The sequence below is a fragment of the Gobio gobio genome (genome assembly GCF_949357685.1).
Source record: "Gobio gobio genome assembly, chromosome: 5".
NCBI lineage: Eukaryota > Metazoa > Chordata > Actinopteri > Cypriniformes > Gobionidae > Gobio > Gobio gobio.
In genome coordinates, this window is record NC_137101.1 from 35,087,022 (window position 1) to 35,113,146 (window position 26,125).

At 37.3% G+C, this 26,125-nt stretch overlaps 1 protein-coding gene across 1 annotated transcript; it reads left to right on the forward strand.

Moving 5' to 3' along the window:
• The first annotated feature begins 18,064 nt into the window (after positions 1 to 18,064).
• LOC307126726 (uncharacterized protein) lies at positions 18,065 to 25,391 on the forward strand. Its single transcript, XM_079817391.1, has 3 exons — positions 18,065 to 18,119; positions 18,716 to 18,865; positions 23,474 to 25,391. Exons 2-3 carry the CDS (start codon positions 18,781 to 18,783, stop codon positions 24,388 to 24,390), a joined length of 1,002 nt encoding a protein of 333 aa, XP_079673517.1. The 5' UTR covers positions 18,065 to 18,119; positions 18,716 to 18,780; the 3' UTR covers positions 24,391 to 25,391.
• The last annotated feature ends 734 nt before the right edge of the window (positions 25,392 to 26,125 follow it).

Here is a 26,125-nt window from a genome sequence, read left to right on the forward strand (position 1 = left end):
GGCGCGTTTCGCGCGGAACGCAGCATTAAGTTACAAGAAAATCTAATTCAAAATGATAATAAAAGATAAAAACAAATGTAAAAAAAGAAATAAATCATTAAAAGAATAATGGCATGGCCCTACTTTACATATGATATAATAATCATGTATGGCTCCCATAATTGTACAAAGTCCTTTATTTTACTCTTGGAGATATAAGTCAGCCTTTCCAGTCCAATGCACTCTGAAAGTTCTTTTATCCATTGTTTTATAGAAGGTGCTTCCATGCTCTTCCAGTTCAGCAATGGCTCTTCTGGCATGTAACAATCCAAAGTCCAATAGTCTAGTGTGTTTCTTTGTTTGTGAGAAACCTGTAGGATATATTCCCAGTACACAAAGTTTGGCACAATGTGGTATTTTAAGATTAAACCGTTCTGACAAACAGTTTATGACATCCTTCCAGAACTTCTGTATATCAGAACATTCCCATAGACAGTGAATTAGAGTTCCTTTATAATTTTGGCATTTTGTACATATATCAGGAATATTGCTAGACATATGATTGAGTTTTTCAGGTGTTATATAAACCCTTGTCAACCATTTATACTGTAATAATTTAAGCCGCGTGTTTATGATTTGTTTTTGCGCTTTTAAACATGCTTCAGTCCATTCAAATTCCTCTATTTATTCTTGAATGGCTTTCCTCCATGCGTTTAATTTGTCTACAGCAGACTCTTTATAGTTAGACATTATTAAATTATAATATTTTGACAATTGGCCCTTTTCACCTCTTTTTTCAATTATTTCCTAAATTAATGACAGTTTGGGAATGTACATAATACCTGGAAGACATAAAACTTTTAAGCTGTGAATATTTTTTTTTTAAATGTTTTGAGGGAATCTGGTGTTTATCACACAATTCTTGAAATGTAAGAAGTATACCATCCATATACAAGTCTTTAATAGTCTGAATACCTTTAGTTTTCCATAGTTTAAATCCTCCATCCTTATATTTATTATTATTTATTGTTAGACAGTTTCTAAATGGTCTTGATGAATGTGAAGGGGTCATGTTTGCCTTCTTGTTCTTAATTACAACATTTATAAATGTTGTAAGCTATTGCATTTTGCAGAAAATCTTAATTAAATGTGTTGATTAAATGTAAACAGAGCAAATAAGATAAACTTATTTGCTCTGTTTACATAGTTTACTGATACCTATTGTTTATTTACTGGTACTACTGCCTTAACAATGACACTCCCAATGGATGAGGATAATTTAATAGCATTTAATAGAGCCATGTAATGACGTATAAATAATGAATATCAAAAAATAGTCTGATGGACTGTTTAATATACAACAATTTGTAACCAAAGACTAGGCTATGTAAAATGTGAATTCACTTTTATTAGTAACTTTGGTAAGTTTCAGATTTCAATTCATAAATAACATCGATGGAGGGGGGCCCAAAAAATGCAGCCTGCCTAGTGTAGTCCATTTATTTAATCCGGCTCTGATGAAAGGCCACTCTTTAGTCCAGGCACTGATAAATTTGGAATTGTAAGCAGCGGCCCCTGATTTTGCCCTTTTTTTCTGCTTGACTGTTGGCTCTGTGCTTGTATCTTCCTTCTCCTGCTCCTCCTCCTCCTCCTTCTCCTCCTCCTTCTCCTGCTCCTCCTCCTTCTCCTGCTCCTCCTCCTTCTCCTGCTCCTCCTCCTTCTCCTGCTCCTCCTCCTTCTCCTGCTCCTCCTCCTTCTCCTGCTCCTCCTCCTCCAGTACCTCATCATTCAACACCACCACTTCTTCATTGTCTTTCTCCACTCTTTCCTCTACTCTTTCCTCTATCTAAAAGGTAGTCTAGGTTAAAAACCTGCAGCCTTATAATGACATGGTAGCCTAATCATAACACATCTCCATTAAAATTACATGCCTAGATTTTCCTGTGCTAACATTGGTTAGACAGGTTAATATTTTGAGTTGTGGTGAGGTATCAGGTGGAGGGCACACTGCCCATCTTTTAATGAATAGGTAGCCTAACATTTTTCTTTTTGCTAACAAACAACTGAACATTATTAATTATGTGACTAGCTTACCTGCTGAAGCTCTTCTTGACTCTTCTTCTCCTCTCCATCTTTCTTCTTTCTTTTGAAATATTTCAGCAAGCTCATCTAACAAAACATAATTTGTAGGTCCGAAATTAACTTTTTGGCTCACCTGCCACGGGGACTGGTAGATGAAAAAATCCACCAGCCAAGCATATTTTTTACTGGCCAAAATAATAAACAGACTTTTTTTTGTCACATATACATTCATTTCAGTACATTTAATTGAGATAATAAGGTAGGCCTATTATGTTGAATAAAACATGAAAAATTGTCCAGAGTAAAATTTGAAATGTATAATAACAAAAAAACTATATATTGATCAAAATGAGAGAAATGTATGAAATATTACTATCATTGGGGTGAAATAATATATATATTTTTTTTAACCCTTAATCGCCCCTCAAGTAGGGTTTACGTTTGAGTCCCTTGGGGTCAGATAGACCCCAAACTTTTACAGAGCGATTGCATAAGGAAATATAATTTTTTTACATGGAAAACTATATATCATTTTTTTAATTTACTTCTCAACTATACATTTATGCTGTGTTTTTGTGGGTATTTGGTAGTTTTTTACCTATTTACTGCACAAATACTTAACTATGTCATAAATTGGCTCATTAAAAATTATTTTTTTATGAAAAAATCACTTGAATGATGATCTTAAATAAATATAAATAGTTTTTGGACATTGCTCTATGTGTTAGGGATAGAGTACCGCCATCTGTAGGTTTGTGGAAAAACTTTAGGAATTATAGTTAAAGAGAAAGAGAGTGCAATGACCACATTATCCAATAGAGGTCCATAGGGAAGTTATGCAAAAGTTAAGCTGCCTTTCATCTTTCTTTTTTTTTGCCCTTTTCCCTCTCTTTCTCATGATTGTTCCATGTTGCATTTGTGCTCTAGTATTTGTCCTTCATTTATGTATGGAATTTTTTCAGATTTATGCCAGTTTTGTTGATTTTATTTGCCAGTTTCTATAAAAATGCTCTCTGTTGCAGTCACACACGTGTGTGTGTGTGTGTGTGTGTGTGTGTGTGTGTGTGTGTGTGTGTGTGTGTGTGTGTGTGTGTGTGTGTGTGTGTGTGTGTGTGTGTGTGTGTGTGTGTGTGTGTGTGTGTGTGTGTGTGCGTGTGTGTATGAGACAGAAAGTTCGTTCCACTTTGTGTTTATGCTCTAGGACCAGATCTTGATATAAATGTAGACATTTTCAGATTTATACTGGATTTAGATGATTTTTTTTTACAAACAAAGTGAAAAAAAAGCATTTTTTACATTTTCCCATTCATTGCCAAAATCCAAAAAAATGCTCCAGACACCTGTGTTTGTGTTTGTGTGTGTGTGCGCGTGAGTGAACATGCTTGTTCCATATAGCATTTGTGCTCTAGTATTAGTACTTCATTTATGTATGAAAATCTTTCAGATTTATGCCAGTTTTGTTGATTTTATTTGCCAGTTTCTATAAAAATGCTCTCTGTTGCAGTCACACACATGTGTGTGTTTGTGTGTGTGTGTGTGTGTGTGTGTGTGTGTGTGTGTGTGTGTGTGTGTGTGTGTGTGTGTGTGTGTGTGTGTGTGTGTGTGTGTGTGTGTGTGTGTGTGTGTGTGTGTGTGTGTGTGTGTGTGTGCGTGTGTGTATGAGACAGAAAGTTCGTTCTACTTTGTGTTTATGCTCTAGGACCGGACCTTGATATAAATGTGGAAATTTTCAGATTTATACTGGATTTAGTAAAAAAAAATTGACAAAAAAAGTGAAAAAACACTTTCCTATTCATTTTCAATGTGGGGTCAATCTGACCCAGAGGGACTTAAATGGTAATTTTTTTTTACACACCTTTAGAACAACCAAATCAAGCCCAGATTTTTTGTGCATGTTTAGATAGATTATTTAGGAAAAGTCACTGAGTCTCATGGCCCTGAGATGAAGGGAACACTTTTAAAAAATGGAGGAAAAGTCCAGTGGGGTCAGCTGGACCCCAAGGGACGATTAAGGGTTAAAGTACGGGGAAGCTTGACACTTTGGCCGCTCTGAATAGTGAGTGCGCGCGCGGCCGGGGCTCTCTCTCTCTCTCTCTCTGCTCGTGCGGGCTGAAAATCTCATATTTTGGTATGAACATTAACCCGCCAGTGTGGCGGATTGCCTTTTGAGATTTAACGTTACTCGCCAAACGGAAAATCTACCCGCATTTGGCGCTTGGCGGGTGTTATTTTCGGACCCTACATGAAACTATTTTTATTGAGCAATTAGCTAGCCCACATAACGCACGTCAGACAACATTTGCAACTATAGTTGAAGTCTGTAGTCTCAGCACACAGACTGATTAGGCAAGGCTCACCATTTTATGAATTTGCTTACCTTGATTGTCTTCCAAACTTTCAAACGCGCTGACTCCGACTCCGAACGAACCGATGCTCCGAACCATAACTCTCTCTGAACTTTTTACACGCAACTGACGTTTCAGGGGCAAGGTTTTCAGCCAATCAACGATCAGAGAATACTGCAGTGAGAACGTTGTAGGGAGATGCAACAGCTGTGGGCCTTAAACTCCTCTCCTGTCATTAATACGCTGTGGTCTAGTCATCAACAGAAAATTAACGGATTGAGAGGGGAGAAAAATGGATTTTGGCGTGACATTTCTTGCGTGTGCGTGAGAGCGTGAGATTGATACTGAAAGCGTGAGTTTCACGCCAGATGCGTGAGAGTTGGCAACCCTGCCACATGCGCGCGCCCCAGTGTTGCCAAGTCGGGCAACTTCAAACACTGTTGCCGCGGGCTGTTTTTCATGTCCGCGGGTTGAAGCGACCCCAATTATGTGATGTTTTGCCCCGGGATTTGCGAATTTTAGCAGGCAGCCCTACCAAAAAGACACATATTTTACCCCCAAACGCGATTTTTACCGGAGAAACACGATTGGGCTTGTTTTGGGCTAGTTTTGAGTAGCAATTGGGCGGATTTTGTTGTGAAAACCTGGCTCAAGAGGCTGTATTTCTGCTTGACAGGTAATCTTTCATTTTGATTATACATTTTTTTGGTTTATGTTTTCATGAAGCATGTCTCACTAGCACACGTAGCTGCCTAATATAGCTAACACAACATTACTTAGCATAAAGTTACAATGTTATACACTTAGCAAACCATTAGTAGAGATGATAAATACTCAATATGCTTAGCTCAAGTTGATCGCTGTCGTGTTGAATTTCGCAAAATGTAACTTTAGATAACAAAATGCATGTGTAAAAGCTAGTACACCGCATCCAGGAACTTTTTTTAGAACTAAGTCAGCTTTAGCTACTACCCTCTGTCTAAACTCTTTTACCATGTTCACCGGGAACTTTACCTGCACGTTTATTTCCGCCCTTGGTTTGTTTTTATATACTCTACCGATGTTAATGTTGATGTTTTTATCTTGTATCTGTGTGTGTCGTAGACACGTGTTGTGTGTGTATTTTAAACTTTACCAGTATCATTATTCTAGCTTGATAGTGAGTACTAAAAGACATCTTATTTGTTTATATTCATAATGATAAAGTTAGATTTTTTATTACATGTGATTCTGACATGATGTCACTACATGCACTTGTTCTCCGCTCGTCTCGGGTAAATAATGCGTCTTTCAGCTGAGCTGAGCGGTGGGCGTAGCGCGTTCATGTGTTTTGGGGGCGTGGCTTTGGAAAGAGCCCAGAAGGGAGAAGGTGGAGTGAATGGAAATAATGAGCTGTCTTTAAAACAGTCGTGAGAGGTCTACAGACACTCAATTTTTATACTTTCTTTTTCTGAGTACTTACATTTTAATTATGTATTGATATATAAAGAAAGTTTAAACAAATTTGGAAAAAAAGTTTTTTAACCAAATCCTACCTACCCTACCTTTAAGTAAAGCCTAGTTCAGACTGCACGATTTTCAAACTCGTCGGATCACAGTTATTTTCACACTGCATGACTATCTTGGGTAGCATTCAGTCACTGCTGTGTTCACACTGCACGATGGATCGGCGACAGGGGAGGTCACACTGAATGACTGTACAAGAGAAAGAATCGCCGACAGCTCTGTCCCCGTCCGCAAATTGCGCTTCACAACAACATTATACTACTCTTTCACAAGCTAACACATGCAAGAAGTGAGAAGGAAACAACGCGAGATCATACGTGCGTCAGACTGGAGTTCTCGCGCGAGACTGGAATTGTTATTAAAAATATAGACTGCAGTTCAGAAACTTGCTATCCAAATTGTCTGTGCGCTGATTTGCAGCAAAAAGGAGAAACATAAAAAAGATTATGGTGGAGGAAATGGTTGGGGAGACACAGGGAGCAAGGATAGTGTTCTGCAAAGAGAGTTTGAGGTAAATAAATAATTTTGCAGTGTGCTGCTGCTGCGGCTGGTCAAGCAAATGTTTGTGCTTTGTTTCTGCTTGATATAACTGTAAATATATCTATTAAAATACGGATATTCTGGTCTATAACTTCTCCCTGAACCTCCCGCTGCCTTGTATCTTGCGCTCTCATTGGCTGTCGGTCATCGCAGATGTATTTTTCAGTCAGAACACATTTCACACAGCATGAGTTTGAATCTCCGACAGGTCCAGATATTTAGCATGCCAAATATCTCTTGGGTGTCGGCGTCTCATCTGCGAGTCTCTCTGATCGCGTCTTTGATCATTCACACTGCGTGATTGTCACTCGCGTGCACAAGCCCCGATTTGCCTATGATTTCAGGCATTTGTTGCCGATTTCCCAAAACCTGTCGGCGAGTCAAAATCGGGGCTAAAATCGGGCAGTGTGAACTTAGCATAAGTCGCCCTGTTTGAGAGTTGCCAGTTGAGTGCATAGGAATTGGATCAGCTGATATGGGCGGGGTTGGAATTTTTCCAATCAGCTGATAGCGGAGCTCGACTACATGGCCTGCCTGAACTAACACAGAATGCTTGATTTTTTGCTCATATTTATGAAAGACAACGACTGCCCAACGAGGCAACTCCCAAGCCACACCTACCCGTTACATCACTTGCCCACCACGGCACCACCCCACCGTCATTTTGATTTTTATGGTAATAAAATAATTTAGTTCAGTTAGACAACAGACACTACAGTTAAAAATTGAACGTATCTGTTCAATACAGTGTGAGCCGAACGAGAGTCGCAGCACAAACGGACAGGAGTCAGATTTCATTCATCACGTGAGCAAGGAGCTGACAGACAAGATGATCGCGGAAGATTTGGTTTCACAGCGAAATGTAAAAGCACCTATTTAAGTGAGTTTGTCATTGTACCGTTTTGTTGTGTTATAGGCTAATGAACACACAATTCTTAAATTTTTTCTTACATCTTACGCGCTCCTTTGTTTTTCACTGATGAGATGAGCAAGTGGCCCGTGCTCGGCAGCAGAAACTGTGGCGACGGATTCCCTCCTTCAGGGAATGAGGGTTACATACGTAACCGAGATGTTCCCTTTCAGTCAGTCACGTTCAACATACGTCAGAAGTGTATCAACGAATTGGGATCCCTAATAAAACGCCACAGTTTCTGGCGCAAGGCAAGTTTATTTATATAGCACATTTCATACACAATGGTAATTCAAAGTGCTTTACATAGGAAATAAATTAAAATAGTGATAACATATGCATAAGAAATAAAACGACCATGTATAAGAATTAAAAATAGAAACAAGGATAATTAAAACAGTTGTAAAGAGAAAAAAATCGGACTTATGCTAGGAGAGTCTACTGCTGTTCTGTTTTGAATTGAATCCAATGGAGGGGTGTCGCACATCATGAGTGGCTCAAAATGTCCCTCAGAATGAGCTACCACCTGTGTTGCATTACAGTATAGTCACGCTATAGCCAGCTCTCCCACATATACTGCAAATCTAACTGCCCTTATTTCCACCGCTGGTGTGAGCAGCAGTGTGTGCTAAAAGACAAGAAATGTATGCTTTTAAACCATCTTGCTGCTAAAGTTTCTTTAGTTATTTGGCAATCCTACAGCCACTGCATGAATCCATCCTTACCAGAATGTGCTTCTGCCTTAATCAATAGGCCACACAGACGACGCCTTAAACCTAATCTTTTTGAAAAGCTAGTGGTGCTAAAGGGTATCGAATAGATGTCTGAAACGCACAGGTACACCACCTGAAGGAGTTCACCATCAGTTATTTAAAATATAATTGACTTTGTGTTATTGAGTAATTTTTCTTTCTGTTCATAATAAGTTTTTTTGTGTGGTAGTTTTTTATTTCCTATAGGGCAGGGGAATGGAAGAGGTATATAAGAGCCTCTGCAGAGCCCAAGGGAAGGCGAGACAGAGCACAGTGGATGGCTCGGAAGTCCGTGGCACAGGCAGGGCGATGTCTGACCAAGGCAGAGCTGGAAGGTCAGAGGGAGCCTGGTGGAGCCGTATGATGGTCTCTATTGGAACCGTGGGAGGATAGGTAGACAGGCTGAGGTGTCAGGGTTTCCGTGGGGTCTTGAAAGGTAAAATAAAAAAAAAGTATAACATTTTCAAATCCAAATTTTAGACCTTAAAAAGTTCTAAATCATTTTTTTTTTTTTTACTTTATACTTTTTATTTATTTTTTTGTAGAACAAAAAACAAACAAAAAAAAACAACAAAAAAGAACAGAACAGACAGGTCACAGTGGGTGTCACATTCACATCCATCTGTCCAAATCTACTTTTAGTTCTTTTGTTATTGATTCATAATTTATAGTATATGTTTTTGTCACATTCTTTGGTATAACTCCTAAATATTTAATGTTATTAGTTTTCCATTTAAAATTATATTTATTACATATGTTTTTTTTTGTGGTAAATAATTAAAAGAGAGGGTTTGAGTTTTGTCTAAATTTAATCTGTATCCTGAGTACCAACTGAACTGTTCAAGGCATGACATAAGTTTAGGTAAACTGGAGTCTGGGTCAGAGATTGTCATAAGAATATCGTCCGCATATAGACATATTTTGTGTTAATTTCCTTTAAACTGGAATCCTTTTATTTCCGCATCCTCTCTAATAGCTTGAGCAAGTGGCTCTATGAATAGTGCGAAAAGCGTGGGACTTAAGGGGCATCCCTGGCGGCATCCCCGTTCCAATGTGATTGAGCTAGAAACATTACCATTTATTTTAATCTGAGCCGTCGGTAGATAATATAGTGGTTTAAGACATCTTATAACCTCTTCATTGAAGCCAAAACGTAGCAGTACCAGGTACAAAAACTCCCATCGGACAGAGTCAAAAGCCTTTTCGGCATCGAGGCTAATTACTAAATTTTTAGAATTACTTTTATTCATGCTATCAATCAAAAATAATGATCGTCTTACATTATCCTGTGTCTGCCTGTTTTTCACGAATCCTGTTTGGTCAGTATCAATCAACTCAGGAATTATATTTTCTAATCTTTTTGCTATTATAGAAGCGTATAATCTATTATCTATATTCAAAACCGAAATTGGTCTGTATGACCCACATTCTGTCTTATCTTTTCCAACTTTTGGTATTACTGATATGATAGCTTGTTTCCAGGATACCGGTGTCTCTCCCCCTTTAAGAACGTGGTTAAAACAGTTTAAAAGCATAGGTTTTAATAATTCCCTGAATGTTTTATACCACTCAGCTGGAAACCCATCCCCCCCTGGTACTTTATTTGTCTTTACATTTGATATGGCCCCATCAATTTCTGATTCTGTAATTTCTTGTGTTACCAGTTTGTTTTGTGTTACCCCTACTGATGGTAAGTCTAGAGAGTCCAAAAAAGTTTCAATAATAGATGGATCTGCTGCTTCTGGTTGGGAATACAATCTTTTATAATAGATTTCAAATGACCTTAATATCTCATCAGGTTTATAGCACATTGCACTGGTTACTGGATTTTTAATTTTGAAAATTGACCTTTCAGTTTGCTGTTTATGAAGTTTCCATGCTAACATTTTTTTATCTCTAGGTCCATTCTCATAATAATTCTGTTTGATATATTTAAGTTTAATCTCTACTTGATTATCAAGTATCTTATTTATTTGTTGTTGACATATCTCTCAGAAAGGAGAAAAGAAAACCGAGGAAGAGAAGAAAAAAGCAAGATAAAAGTATGTTAAGAAAATGTATGTAAACTAAACTAGTTAGCTGGCTAGTTAATTAACATAGCCTAGGTAGCATATCTTCTTGTTTTAGGAAAGTTCATGTAGGGTAGCCTGACGTTGTAATAATCAATTGTAGTCAGAATATGAGTCTGATACTGCTCCGTTGGGCTGTGATTAAGGGGCGTGTTCCAACCGAACCAGTTAAGACCTCAATTGGATAGACCTACAACTAATCAGAGCAACGGAGCGACGCATAACGTTAGTTGTCAAATGTCAACAGAACTCAACTGGACTGCATGCACACTGGAAGAAGAAAAAGATGAGTGTAAACAATCTTTGCCGGTGTTGTAAAAAATTATTTAAGGATACACAGAGTACTTCCAACACGATCATCATTTCTGAGAAATAATAGTGAAGGTGAATGCATATACGAACAAGTTCTCCTCTTAGGATTAGAACAAATTCAACCCAAGCGCCTTTGATGACGTGGATGATTACGTTACTGTTTATCATCTGTCCATCATGGTCTAAAGCCCGCCCTGACAATTTAATTGGTCCGAACAGCTCCTGTTCTGGCATAGTTGCTCCACAACGGATCAATTCCAGACCGAACTGTTAGCCCAAATGTTGTGGGCGGGGCTAAGTTTGGCTGGCATCCAGGCTACATGTAGGGGTGTGCAAGATCACGATTTTTGCTTGTGGACAATTTAAATGTCTCCACGGTCTGCTTTTGAAGAAATATCATAGTATTGTGCAACAGCGCACATTCTATCAGTTGCAGTTCTGGTGCCTTTGTTCAATACTGTACAACTCCAAGTAAATTAATTTAAACGGCAGAGTTACACTCACAGGACACTGCACTTATTCGTAATCACAAAAGTTAATTACTTCCATGTGCTTTAAAGCCTTTAAACCTGTTAACCTGCGGGAGGACGTGGACGCACTGAAGCAATTACCTTGACAAACTATACATCATTAAAAAGATCTAAGACTCAAGCTTCCATTTTTTACCTCTGTTTTATTCTCAAAGTCTTATAGTGACCATAATTTGTTAATATGTGTCAGGAGTTATGAATATGAAAACCGGCGTCGGTACCTTTTGATTGTAATACGAGCGTCCGCTGCTCTCATTCAGAAAAAACTCCTCTATGGTCGTCAAGAAGACTCGCGACAAAACAACATCCCTCAGGGCTTTTAGTTCAAAAGTGTGCAGATGTGGAGAAATATTGATAGATTCTCATATGTCTGTCTCCAATTTCTATACAGAGAAGTATTATTTATTCAATCTTTACCCAAATGCGCAGATGTAATCATTATGAGCGCTGGATACTCTGTGTTGTGTTTTCAGTTCATACTAACAGCCTGAGGGCGCTCTGATGCACATGTAGTCCATATATGGTACAGACGAGGAAGAGACAAACAATGTGACGTTCCAGGAAGTCTGGGGCTGTGTTCGAAATCGCCCCCTATACCCTTAAATATGGCACTATTTGAGTGAACATCCATTGTAGTAGTGTCCGAAACAATAGTGGACATTTTTGAGTGCACTCATTCAATCCCACAATGCACCGCAATAACGAGTGTACAGTAGATGTACGCGCTTGGAGGATATGCTTGTTCGATGCCCGATCGGCGTATGACAGCAAAGTCCTGCGAGAGCGTTTCGAGAGCAAACGAGAAACGACTCCTTATGCTTTTGAATCACTCTCACTCTCAACGAGACGGTGTACTCTCAACGCACTGAGAGTCGCGCCCTGAATGAATTAACTTACCGCTGTCCGATTCGCCCTATGTACCCTCATTCTCCATTACTCCACTACTCCAAAAACGAGCCAACAAGTTTAAAGTTAACCCTATAACTCTTTACTTGTGTGGCACTGAACTAACTTGGAAAGGGTAATGAATAATAAAGTAACTAATAAGCATTTAAATAAACAAATAAAGACTTAATATTTTTATGTACATATTGTATAGTAGCCTATAATATATATATATAGTATAGTATATCGTCGCTGTCCGATGAAAACCACGTATGTCCATTTTGCAGATTTTGCGATTTTTCGACGGATTGAATGTCCAGGTTCATTTCCGTATACAGTATGCTTCACATATCTAAATGGCCAATGAAAAGTTGTGAAATCATGTCATCTGATTTTCACGTATATCCATTTGGTGTCAAAGCTGTCAATCACGCTGCGTATCTCCCGCCCTGTGGAAGCTCGCCGGTCTCGTGAAGTTTCATCGAAGCTCAGCACTGGATAGCCGAAAGTACGACATTGAAGCTCTCCACAGTTTAGTTCTAATCTAGTTCTTCACAGATTAGTTTGCTTGCTAGTATGTAAATAAACTCTGTCTCATTGATAAGATTCAACCTTTTTTTTTCTTAGTCAAACTGATCAAATTATAGCCTTTAATGCTACTGTCATGATTGTCACTAGAACATGCCTCACTCATACTGCTATCACCGCTTGCCAGAGGCGGAGAATGTCCAGCACATATTCCTCTGTCAATATGAAACGCAACTTGGCCATTCTAATTAATGATCGGAAGAACGCGTATCGACCACCGTTACTGTAAAATATGCACGTATGTCCATTTAAACTCAATTTTGGTCAAATGTGGATTATATCATTAAATTGGCAAGAATATGGTTACATGTAAAGATGCCGTACCAAGTATGACAGCGCTACATTCAACTGCTTTTGAAATACAGTGTTTTTTTCACTTCCTGAAAAGTAACCGTTTTGGACATACGTGAGTTTCATCGGGCAGCGACGATATATTTCATACTATATAGTAGGCTACTATTTATACTATATTGTATGGGCGTCAGAAGCAAAAATATGTCGGTGGGTCCTTTAACAGAAACATTTTACTGGAGTAGATGCAATTAACAAAAAATATATTTAAATATATCGGCTTGTTTAAACGTCTGGTTGAGGCAGACACACCTACGGAAAACTAAATTCTCATCAGCAGCGATAGTGTAGGGGTAAGACGCATGGTGTCAAGATTTGACGTAAATTGATCTGAGGTTCGAATTCACCTTTTGCCAAACTCGCTCTGATCCTTTTTCCCATCACAGATAGGAAAGGCATTTATTTTCAATGAAAATGAAGAAAATATTAGAAAGTGAAAATAAAGCTTCTAACGCGTTTAATCAGTGTTTATCAGGGTATGTAAACAGACATGTGCTCAATTAGAGACGATAAAAGTGAGTGGGTCCAATATCATTGGTCTTAAAAATTGTGTGAGGCGATGCCATCTCCTGGCGAAACGCGGGAATTTATTCAATGCACGGCGCGACTCTCACAGTGCATTATGGGTATTCTCTAGCCGTCGAGCATACATCGGTTGTAAATTCGTTATTGTGGTGCATTGTGGGATTGAATGAGTGCACGTAACGTCCACTATGGTTTCGGACACCACTAAATGGCTGTTCCCTCAAATATTGCCCACAGCTGAATAAATCATCCATCCATCTTCCTAATCGCACTGGTCCAGCGCAATATCATGCATACAGGTATAAATTATCCTTTTTAAAATGATTATTATATTGTTTGATTGAGGTTACATGCTAGTTTCCGCGGCAGAGTTCAAGATAAATCTTTTCATTATTACTGGAGCTGCCAAACAGCAAGCACAAACTGCAAAAACTGCAGCCTTTCCGGCTTACTTAGTGTCCGAAATCACATTTTCGAAGTGGACTATATCAGTGGACTAATGTAGGGAATAGTGAATGAGGGTATAGGGGGCGATTTCGAACACAGCCTCTGACATAAACAAAGCTTCCTGAGATCGCTATAACATGCAGATAGACATGTCTCAAGACAATAAACACACAATCGTGACGATTTATGGTTTATCTGTGTTCTTTATACCATGTTGGGTGTATTCATAATAGATTATATTTATAATGCAATGCTATTCGACAAAGCTTTTATAATTATGCAGAATATTGTAAAATAATATATTTTCTGTCTTATTTAACGTAAGTTTGGAGTAAAAACATGGTTTTAATTTCATATAGTGTTGTGTTTTGATGGTGTGCTAAGCTAACATGCTAGCTAGCCCTAAGATGCTCTGCCACCTGGGCAAATACGTTATTTTTATGAATAATTTTGAATAGTAAAACTCACTGAAATGTTTCTATTTTCAACAAGGGCATTTGAGGCAGTTTAGAAGGTGAAGTGAGAAGTTTGATAAAAAAAAAAAAGAAGAAGTTTGAATAGATGTAGCAACAATGGTCTGATTCAATCAGACATCTGGCCGGATGGTCAAAGGATGGGACTCCACACACCAACTCGTGACTTTCCTAATCAAATCAGCCATAAACAAAGGACTTTTTGTGTGTTGATAGGGCTATCTTAAGTTAATTAACAACCCAAGGAGCCACAATGTCTCCGCAAGAGAATGGAGCGTTGAATGTTATAGCCCCGAGACATTCACATGACTTCATGTCCACACACACATCATCTGGTTTGATGATCATCACAAGTTTGTACGAATGGACACATACACACGCGCATTATTTGAACCATGTGGACCAAAAACATGTGGTCTCAATAATGTTCAAATATATATATTTTGTTGATTTAATGTCTTTATACGATGTATTAGAATAACTAGGATGTTTACTGTATGTAAATCAAACCTTGTCTGCCAGTAACTGTGATAATCCTGTATATCTGTACGCTCACGTCGCAGAATGACAGTTCTTGGTATCTCTGTTATCGCAGAGACCAGACTGTACCGAATCTCGTTCACAAATTACAACAAGATGCATTATTACAGAAGTACCAGCTTTCTAAGAAATAGAGGCTTAAAATTACCACCCTATGGATTAACCAAGAGGAGGGGTATCCAAAACAATGGAACACTCGCGCATTCTCTCTCCACGGACGTGATTGGATACCTCCAACTCTCTGGGCGCCCGCCATTCCATCTATAAGAACAGGAGCTGATCATTAACTCTTTGCACTCCGCCACGACGAGACCACCCCGGCCTTTGCCACCTTGAGAGAAGGATCCCTTTTGCATCCCGCTACGGAGAGAGAAACCGGCAGACTTCTGGAGCGACTTTCCTAAACTTCAAAGAAATTCTCCCGGGACCCGCAACTCCTTAGCAAACTTCCCAGACGATTCGAACTCAGACACTTACACGAGAAAGCCCTAATGCAAGTATTCTATTTCACAATCAAACTGCTTGTAAAAGGTTGTCTGAATTATTCCTGATTCACGGAATTGTGAATTTCTTGAGGGCTCTGGTGAAATTGCGGTGAAGCTGTCTCTCTCTCTCTCTCTCTCTCTCTCTCTCTCTCTCTCTCTCTCTCTCTCTCTCTCTCTCTCTCTCCCTCGTTAATTCTCTCTTTCCATCATTCTTTTCCCTTTGATTTTATTTGTTAAGTTTGATTTTTCCTTGTTTGTACCATATCGTTTCTTTTCTCCTACATATATATGCATATTTACCCCCGTGTGACTCGTAGCTTTGTATTCTGTAGTTGTTTTATTAAAACCCAATAATTGCATTAAATTGAATCCGTATTGTTTTGCTCACAAATATCGAAGTCAATGAGACGTACGATTTTAGCTACCCATTTAAGCTTGATTTTCCTGTGTTACTACTTCAGTAATACAAATTGTACAAACATAAGAAATATTATTTGTCCTGATCAAGCAGATTGATGTTTCTTAAGGTTTGTAAGATTTATAATTGATGAAGAAATCAATTTGGATAAAGGTTACTTTTAAATGATTAAAGGTTCCATTATACGTTAATATTGTCTGTACAACAAGCAAATCATATTCATAGACTCATGAATATTTATACCATTTGAATTAATTATTCCCCGAAACTCATTGTTGTTACATAGAACAGTTTGAATGAGTCGTCAGTGATTACAATGAAGACAAAAGAATAAGATAGTTAGAGCCATAACCAGGCCAGAGAGGTGTGAAAGTGTTCTGGGGAGACTGAAACTGAAACAATAGAGACAATAAACTGAATGGTAGCTCAGAAGATGGCAATAAACATCAGTTAACATTTTAGAGAAATCTCAAAATTAAATCACATGACATGATCTTGAAAAACATTTAATAAAATTCAGAGTTTTAGACTTATCATCTTCAGATTTGAAATATAACATGGTCAGACATGTGGCTTCAGCTGCAGTGCATTTCTAAAAAAGGCCAACTTCAATTTTATTTTCATAAAGATTTTAAACAAAGATACATTTCTAATAACTTTACAAAAATGTGAAGCTTATTATAACAACTTTTCTCATTATGACAATAATACATTTTGACTTTACAGTAAACTGCCAAGTGTCTGTTTTCAAATAAGATCACACTTATGCAAAGGATTCATGAACTGTATCTGTTTTAGTCTGGGTATGCCATTTCTTGGGATTTTTCAAAAGCGGGGGTGCAGGCTAACATTAAACATTTCATTTGTGGTATTCTGACATGCGCTTTTTCTGAGTGTGTACACCCGAAGCGCGCTTTCCATACATTACTTACTCTCATGTTGTTTCTAAACCTATATTCATTTATTTTTTCTGCTGAACACAAAATAAGATATTTTGAAGAATGTGGGTAACCAAACATTTGCTTGTCCCCGTTGACTCCCATAGTAGGATAAAATATACTTTAATTTATAATATACAGTTTAATTCTTCAAAAAAACTTTTATGTTCATCAGAAGAAAGAAACTCATTCAGGTTTGGAACAACTTGAGTGAGTGACTAAATTATGAGAATTTTCTTTTTTGGGTGAACTGTCCCTTTAATGTTAATACATTCATTATTGTTATCTTGTTATAGGTCCATCTGATCTGAACTGACGAAAAGGTTTGTTTTTAAATCCTTAAATCGTCCTTGAATCAAGCAACATTATAGTTTTCATAAGCGATGGAAAATGAATAGGTTACTATTGAATGTAACATTGGAATGATTATTCTACCATTTGTTAGCGTTTAAAGCACACCCACACATGTGTAACAGAAAAAACAGTCTCATTTTGCCCCTTATTTTATGAATAATTTTATCATAAACACGAATTCGGTCATTAGCAAGTAGTGATGGGAAAGAGTAAATTAAAGCAAATATTTTGCATGATAATTCACTGTTTAGAAGCGCTAAGGGATAATGGGTGTGTTACATTTATTTTTATGTAAGAAAATACTGTTTAGTTATTTTATATGTAGTTGATTATTCTGCACTTTTGCATGTTGCTAATTTTTGTTCACCAAAATCAATTCAAGTGGGTAACTTGTTTACAGTACTTACATTGTCTGCTGCTTTATTTAGCTACTTTTCAGTACACCACATTAAGTATGCCACTAAATAATGTAAGACTTTGAATATTAAAGTGCAAATTAACACCTGACCACTGTTGTGGGTTTGCTACTGTTACAATTAAAAACCGTAGAAGGGTAAAAACATGCCAAAGACACTGGTATGATGTAAGCAACACAGCTACAACTAATAAAATTGATAATGGGTGTGTTAGATTTATAAATTTTTAACAGTTGGATGCAAGTGATTTTCTCTGGATTTGAAGCAGAAATGTAATGTATTAAATTATTAGTTGTTGTTGTTTTTGCCATCCCAATGAAATCACTGGGTCTTCATTGAAAATGCATCACATTCTTTTTTTTTTTAAGGTACTTAAAAAATACTCCCAACCCATGGAATAAATGGTTTCTGCACCCAAACATGAAGTTTTATTTTAGACTGAATCGACATATTAGATGTGGTACACATTTACTTTGAGGATTTTACTATACAATAGTTGACATGAATTAAAATTCTGACAAACTCTGACATATTTTATACGTTGAATGTGTTTTCTGTATTTAAATCTCAGTGCATTCTTTGGTGATTTGGGAACAGGACTTTTATTTTGGTCTGGCGTAGTGACGTCAGGAGGCTGCGCCGCGGTCCTGCGTCTGTCATACAGCTGAAGAAAGGTTTGTTTTTTAATCCTTAAATCGTCCTTGAATCAAGCAACTTTATAGTTTTCAAAAACGATGGAAAACGAATAGGTTACTATGGAATGTAACATTGGAATGATTATTCTACAATTTGTTAGCGTTTAAAGCACACCCACACATGTGTAACAGAAAAGGTGCGTCTCATTTCGCCCCTTATTTTATGAATCATTTTATTATAAACACGAATTCGGTCATTAGCAAGTAGTGATGGCAAAGAGTAAATTAAAGCAAATATTTCGCATGATAATTCACTGTTTAGAAGCGCTCGAATCATCGCGCTGTGACGACACCTGCTGGTCAGAACGTGTAAATGCAACGAAAACACAAACATGTTTAATGTTTGTAACTTTACAAACCAATAGCAAATATTTTCAATAAAATATAATCTTTTAAATGTAAACTACAAATGAATAAATACACAATATAAATCATAAGTAAGCTTGGAGGTCATTTAAGGCCATTAACTATCACTCCAGTGCACTGACTACTGACCTGGGTGCTGAATGCACAGAGATTTAGTTTGTTAGATTTATTTTTCTTTCTGTTAATTGTTCTCATCTTAAACATGACAGGGTGTCCAAACACACTGAAAAACTCCTGGTGAAGCAGCTGAGATCCACGTGACACTATTATAAAGATGGCGTTTATTAAAGAGGAGAGTGAAGAAATGAAGATTGAAGAAATATTAATTGTGAAACATGAAGATACTGATGAACAAACAGGTTGGTTTCATTCTCAAAGCTGAACTCAGTCATTTGATCCTTAATATGTCAACCTCTACAGAAATGATTTTTTTTAACAAGGCTTAATACGGCCTTCAAGTGCACATAGGAAGGTGCATTGAATTATGAGAAATAATTCAGAAGCAGCCTAATCAAACATATTTTGTATAATACTAAACCCAGTATTGTCAACGTCTGATCTGAAAACAACGAAAGCCATTAATTTGTCACGTTATTATGCAACAGCACCCAACAAAATATTTTGTTTGCATAAAGCAGATATTGAAATGTTGAGTGGTCAATGTCACATACATTATGAACACAACATCACAGTAAATGGGAATCACTGCAGTTACACCCGATGAGTTGCAGAAAGACTGAGTGGAAGCAGTGAAAACATCTAAATGAGAGAGTTGTGTGTGACTGACTGCACAAATAGATTCAACAAGAAATAGAAGCTATCTTTTTACAGATTAGCGAAATGTACAGGAATTAGATGCAAATTGTTTGCTGCAATTTGCAAAAACAACTGGAATTCAGGGACCCAAACATGGATTTGGAGTTGCATTTTTGTGTCATGTATGTAGAATTTGGGGGGTTAAATCATTTACATCCTATATTCTGTGTAACTTTTCAAGTTTTTGTCAGTGTTTATTTGAAAGAAAACATACATTATGATGAGCTTTGTGTTCTACAAAGGTGGTTATTGTTGTCACGATACTGGAATTTCTAATTTCAATACAATACCTTTAAAAATATTGATTTTCAATACAACTGTTTTTAATGTTTGATTATTTGGGTCATTTTGTTGTAATAGCTTACACGCAGCACAGAGGCTTTATTTGAATCATTGAACTACATTAACAAAAGAAAAGTAAACCATCAGTAATAAAATAAGGCTTTAAGTTTTTCGTGTGGGGTCTAACAGTAGGTTATCATACAGGTAAAAAATACTTCAGAAATGAAAGTAATCAAATGTGAAATAACCCTGGATATTTTTCATTGTAAAAATTAAATGCAGATGTATGCTTACGATTAAGTTACAGAAGTTATCCAGTCAAGAGCAGCAGTTGTTTTCTCTTTGTCTTTTGATTAAACGGTTAGTTTACCCATAACTTTTTAATAAAATCTGAGCGATTTCTGTCCCTACAAAGACAGCTATGCAACTTACCACCTTGACACTTAAAGTTCATAAAGAGATCGTAAAACTGACCCTATGAATCGAGTATTTTAGTCCAAATTTTCTGAATAGAAACAATCACTTTATATGCTGAACAGATTTAATTTTGGCTTTTATTCACATTTTATGCACAATTACTGCACATTTCCAATTAAATGTGTCCTCTGTGGCTCAGATGGCTGGAGTCTATGAAGACTCTTATGACAGGTTTTTAGCGAGATAACTCGTAGCTGTATAAGTGTTCGAGTGATCGTTATGCCAAAGTGGCATACATATATAGTAAGTTATATCTACAGTAAAGAGTGGGAGAGTGATCCAACTCTCAAACGTGGATTACACCAAGACTCTGTCTAAATGTAACCATGACCATCCTGTCCATTGTCATTTACACACTCAGGACATCTGCAACTATCAACCCCAAACAGCTGCTGAAAGTGTTTTGACAGTTTCCACCTGGACACTTTAGTCATATTTGCTAATTATCGCTAATGTATTTGCCATGTTTTGACCCGTTTTCTTGGAATAAAAAAAAAAAAAAAGATCATCAACATTGTTTTAAGGAGATAAACATGGTACTTATCAACCTTGATTGGTATGTTTATACAATTATATCACATTATTTTGGCAGTTGAAGTTTTGGGAATTTTTTCCTTGGAGTGGGTTTTGTTGAGCTTTTGGGCTGGAAATCGTCAACCCAATCTGGAAACACTGGACAAGTGGCCAGATGGATCAAAAGTGTGTGAACTGGCGTTTGAGATCTCGTGTTGTTGATGCGTGTTAATTTATGTGCTTTTGAGCTTTCTGGCATTTCGATATGAGAGTGTCACTTCGCCATTGGAGAGAGGAGAGTGAGAACATACAGATGGGATTGGTGTATCGATACTGCAGAAAATAAATATTGGAACAATTTCAGGTATTTCAGTATCGATACATATCGAAATATTAATACTTTTGATAACAGTAGTATTACATAGCAAAGACAGCAAGTTTAGATAGGCTACTGTTTAAAATTCTGACTGATACAAAGGAGTTCTCTACACTGGAGTTCTCTCAAATCTACACTGCTAAACTCACTGCTAAAGTCTCGTCTGGCTGATGGTAACAGCTGACACTTATCCAGATAAATGTTTCTACAACAAAGCTATTCAAACAGCCAGAATATCCACTGATCTTGTCACTTAAATTTTACCCCATCTTGAAGCATGATCAAGCATCAAGTCGAAATTATTTGCATAGCGCTTTACAATACACATTTACAAAATATTACACATTACAATAATACACTCAAAACAATCAAGGTTGTGGGTGAAAAAGATTAACACGTCACAAAATCATGAGGTTAATCAAGATTACTTTGCTGTATTGACATTCATATAATTATTTTAAGTTCTAAAACCGTGTCAGAAATGACCTTTTCCATTAAGGGGCAATATTTGGCCACTGGATTTCCAGGGGCATTTTAAAAGTGCAAATTTGTAATAAATATATGCATCAAGGTTTATTATATATTTCTGTCACAAATTCTGCTAGAATAATGAGACACTATAGGTATTTTGCTAATAAAATGAAATGAGTATCATATTCAGTGAGGAATAAGATTGTGTATACTTGGCTGAAAAGATGCATCTTTAATCTAGACTTAAATTCAGAGCGTCTGAGTCCAAGACAGTGATGGCTATTAAAAGTGTTTAGGGGAGGCCACACAAGGAAGTGAATTTAACAAATAAACATTTAATCAGAAATAAATCAAAATAATATTACAAACATCAACTAAAGATAAAGTAAAGAAAAACAATCCAGGGCTGAAGAGGAAAAGGTGAACAGCACCACAATCTAACCCAGACCCTCTTTTCTCCATCTCCTTCTTTTTCATCCACCACTCTGGAAACACCCTGGGCCATAACATCTCCCCCTTAAAATAGTGGCCCCAAAAAGGGAACTCTGCAAACACTGATTGTACACCGCAAAAAAACAAAACAAAAAAAAACTGATTAAAACTCAGCATTTAAAAAATAAATAAATAAATCCTTTATTTAATCTTAGGCTCACATACAAATTATGTCACTTACCCCTTTTCTCCTCATCACCACCGCCTACCCAAACTCCTCAGGTGCCTTGAAAACACTAAATAGAGCTAAAGACCGAGGATACATAAACAACATTCAGTGGTTTCCGTTCATTTGATCATTCGTCAATCGGGGAACAGGACAACGTATCCGCCATGACATTGTCCAATCCTCAGATATGGCGAATGTCTAAACTGTATGGCTGTAGTAATACCGCCCAGTGAATAAGTCTTTGGTTAGGGCTTCACAATGATTGTAAAAACGTAAGCAGATTGTGATCTGAAAAGATTACCCACCCACATACACCTCAAAATGCTGTAATGCCCACACTAAAACCAACATTTTTGTTTCAATGGTGGAATAATTGATAGGAGTTACATTTCTAATTGAAAATTGGAGGGAAAAAAAAATTTGGTGTATTGACTCCATTGTCATCTTTTTGCAGTAATACAGCTCCTTCACCTATTTCACTGGCGTCTACATTTTTAGCCTTCAACAGATCTGTAAGCAGAACAACTGCAGTGGAAAAATTAGCACAGAAACTGCGATAATATCCGATCATCCCCAAAAATCTCATCAACTCGTTTTTAGTGGTAGGAGCAGGGAAACCATCAGTAGCTCGCACCAGACGCATTTTGCCCTGACCCACCACCTTGCCTAGATAAGTTACGGTAGCTTTTGCAAATTCACACTTCGCTAAATTGATGGTAGGCTTCGCTTCTACAAGTTGAGTAAAGAGAGCATGCAAACAACTAAGCTGCTCATCCCACGTCTGATTTACCCCACTACGTCATCTAAATACATGGCACGCCCTTCCAGCCCCAAGACCACGCGATTCATCAGGTGCTGGAAGGTAGCCAGAGTGTTTGTGGTTTCCTGTAGTGTAACCAGTTTCTTTTGTTATTTTGTTGGTCAGTGTAAACAGCCTTTCCCAACAAGGACTGTTGTCACGTTGCATTGCTCCGGAATTCCATTTGTCCGTTTGTCAGAAGTAGTGCAGGCACTTGGAGTAAGTCAGAAATAGAACAGGTTTTCTGTCTGGGATTTGTTGTCGCGGTTTTCTTAGGTTGTGAGGAAATATGAGATAAATAATATCTGAGTATCATTGTCATATCAGTGAAATCTAATGATAATATTCAAGCAGAAAAGCAGAGGACCTAATACTGAGCCCTGTGGCACCCCATACTTGTATTGATGAAATGATGAAAGATTTAATATTGTTGAAAGATGTAATAGCACTAGAAGAGGCTTTTGATGCTTTATGTTGGTTTTGTTACTTTAATGCGTTCAGGTTGGTTTTGATGTATGTCAGTGTCAATAAACTGGTTAACTTGTATTTGTCATTGTTTTTTACGACTTTAGGCCCTATGGCACTGAAAGAGGAGTGTCAGGAACTGGATGAAATGGAAGAGACAAATCAGTATGAAAAAAACGACGATTTCATGACTGGAGAAAAATCCACACAGACTGAAAATACTACTCCACAAAAAGGTGCTCAGAAAACCGACTCTAAGAGTTTTTTCACCTGCCATCATTGCGAAAAGATTTTCAATCAAAAACAAAACCTTGAAGTCCACATGAGAATTCACACTGGAGAGAAGCCTTTCAGCTGCCAGCAGTGTGGAAAGAGCTTCACTCAAAAACAAAACCTTAAAGTCCACATGAGAGTTCACACTGGAGAGAAGCCTTACAACTGCCAACAGTGTGGACAGAGTTTTACACATAAAGGAAACCTTAATACCCACATGAGAAGCCACACTGGAGAGAGCTCTTTCACCTGCCAGCTGTGTGGGAAAAGCTTCTCACGAAAAGAAAGTCTAAAGACTCACATGAGAATTCACACTGGAGAGAAGCCATTCATATGTGGTCAGTGTGGAAAGAGTTTCAGATGTAAAGTAAACCTTAATTGCCACATGAGGATTCACTCAAGAGAGAAAAGTTTTATGTGTCATCAGTGTGGACTGAGTTTCACAGACAGCAGTCACCTTAAGAATCATGTAATAACTCACATCGGAGAAAAGCCTTTTATGTGCCATCACTGTGGAAAGACTTGTTCAAACAGGGCAATCCTTAAGGTTCACATAAGAGTTCACACTGGAGAAAGACCTTTCATCTGCCCTCAGTGTGGAAAGAGTTTCGCACTTAAAGGGAACCTTAACATTCACATGAGGCTTCACACTGGAGAGAGGCCTTTCACGTGTCTTCAGTGTCAAACAAGTTTCACATTTCACACAGACCTGAAACGTCATTTGCAAACTCATTCTAAAAAGAAATTGTAGTGTTCCTCAGTGTGATGAGGTTTACAAAATAGAGCATTCACTGTGGAAGAATGCCATTTAATTTTGATCAGTGTCATCTCAATTATAGACTGACCTGAAATGGCATGAAGATATTTGTGTTCTTTGTGTGGAAAGAGTTTTAACTTTATTGGCAATTTAAAATGGCACCAGAAATTATGAATTGTTAAAGTAATTTAGATTGTATAAAGCTGTAAATCATATATTTGATTATTTAATACATCAAAATCAATATATTCAATACATTACCTCCCATATTTCTGTGAAATTCCACAATGTAAATGAATTTTATAAATATATGATATAAACTGAACACATTATATTGTAGCCTTCTGCTAAAACACTTAAACTATGGTGCTAGAAAAGTCTCAGAATGAATGTATTTACAAAATATGAATAAATGTATAAGCTAATTCTTATTCCACAAAAAAGCTCATATTTGCAAAAAGCAATTAAAAGACTCAGAACCTACACTGTGTCTACACCGGAAACAAGCGGCAAGACTCCACAAAAGACAATAGAATTCATCATATTAGTGATGCTGCTTACACTGCATGCGGTGTGATGTGACACAAGTCCTGACTGTAAACTGCTTTCTGAATGTTTCTGCATGTACAGACTGATTGTTGAATCTGCATTTGCAAATCATCATGTGTATGAATCGCCTTGTATTTGAGCTTGTACATTTTTAGACTTGACGGGGCTCCAGTTTTTTGTGGGTGTGTCCAGGGCTAAGTTGAACAATTGCCACCAATGGTCTCTACGATCAACTAAGGCTTACGATGCTTTTGGGAAATGCAGCCCAGAGCTGTTAAAAAAAGAGTTGCACTTGCAACAACCTTTGATCTCACTGCCACATGGTTACCCAGTTTATGCTCTCAATAGTTCCAAACAAAGCCGTACTGTCCAACTGTTTGAATGGATTCAAGCGGAGCAGACAGCAGCAGCGATTTTTCAGTCAAAATTAAAAGGAAAATTCACCCAAAAATGAGAAAATTGTTGTCATTTACTCACCCTCATGTCGTTCCAAACACATAAGACTTAAGATTTCAGTCCCTCCATTGACAGTCCACGCAATTACAAATTTGTCGCTTCAAAAAGTTAATAAAGAGTTTGTAAAACTAATCTATATAAATTGAATGGTTTAGTCTAAATTTTCTAAAGAGAATTTATATGATGACCTGATTTAATTTAGGCTTTTATTCACATATAAACATTGATCAGTGAACATAACCGCAAGTTTAAACGTACTTGCTTGTCGCACAAGAACAAACCTCATTGGTTCTTGCATAAGCTCAAACGTACTGCGTAATACATGAGAATTAACCTTATTGGTTCTTGCAAGTCAAGCAAACATGCTTGAGCTTCTGTTGCCCATATCTGATGTGCGTGTTTAGGAATGTCTATGTGAATAAAAGCCTAAATTAAACGTGTTCAGCATTTAAAGCGATCGTGTCTCTTCAGAAAACTCACTCATGTTTCAAAGACGAACGGAAGTCTTGCGGGTGTAATGAATAAGCTCAGAAGTGAAATATGAATAATTATTCATAACACATTATGATTATTCATTATGATTAATTATGAATATATGAATCAGTTAATGAGATTAACTTGATGTAGCTACATTAATATTACAATCAATCGACCAGTTCATCCTGTGAACACTCAGTATTGATTATTAATTAATTCTAAGAGAAGGATATTTTTCTTGGCCACA

What these genes read in the sequence shown, in the direction of transcription:
- LOC307126726 (XM_079817391.1), top strand. Translation starts at nt 18,781, where the DNA reads ATGGCGTTTATTAAAGAGGAGAGTGAAGAAATGAAGATTGAAGAAATA. An exon ending in AGATACTGATGAACAAACAG is followed by an intron (nt 18,866 to 23,473) that starts GTTGGTTTCATT and finishes TTACGACTTTAG; the next exon opens with GCCCTATGGCACTGAAAGAG.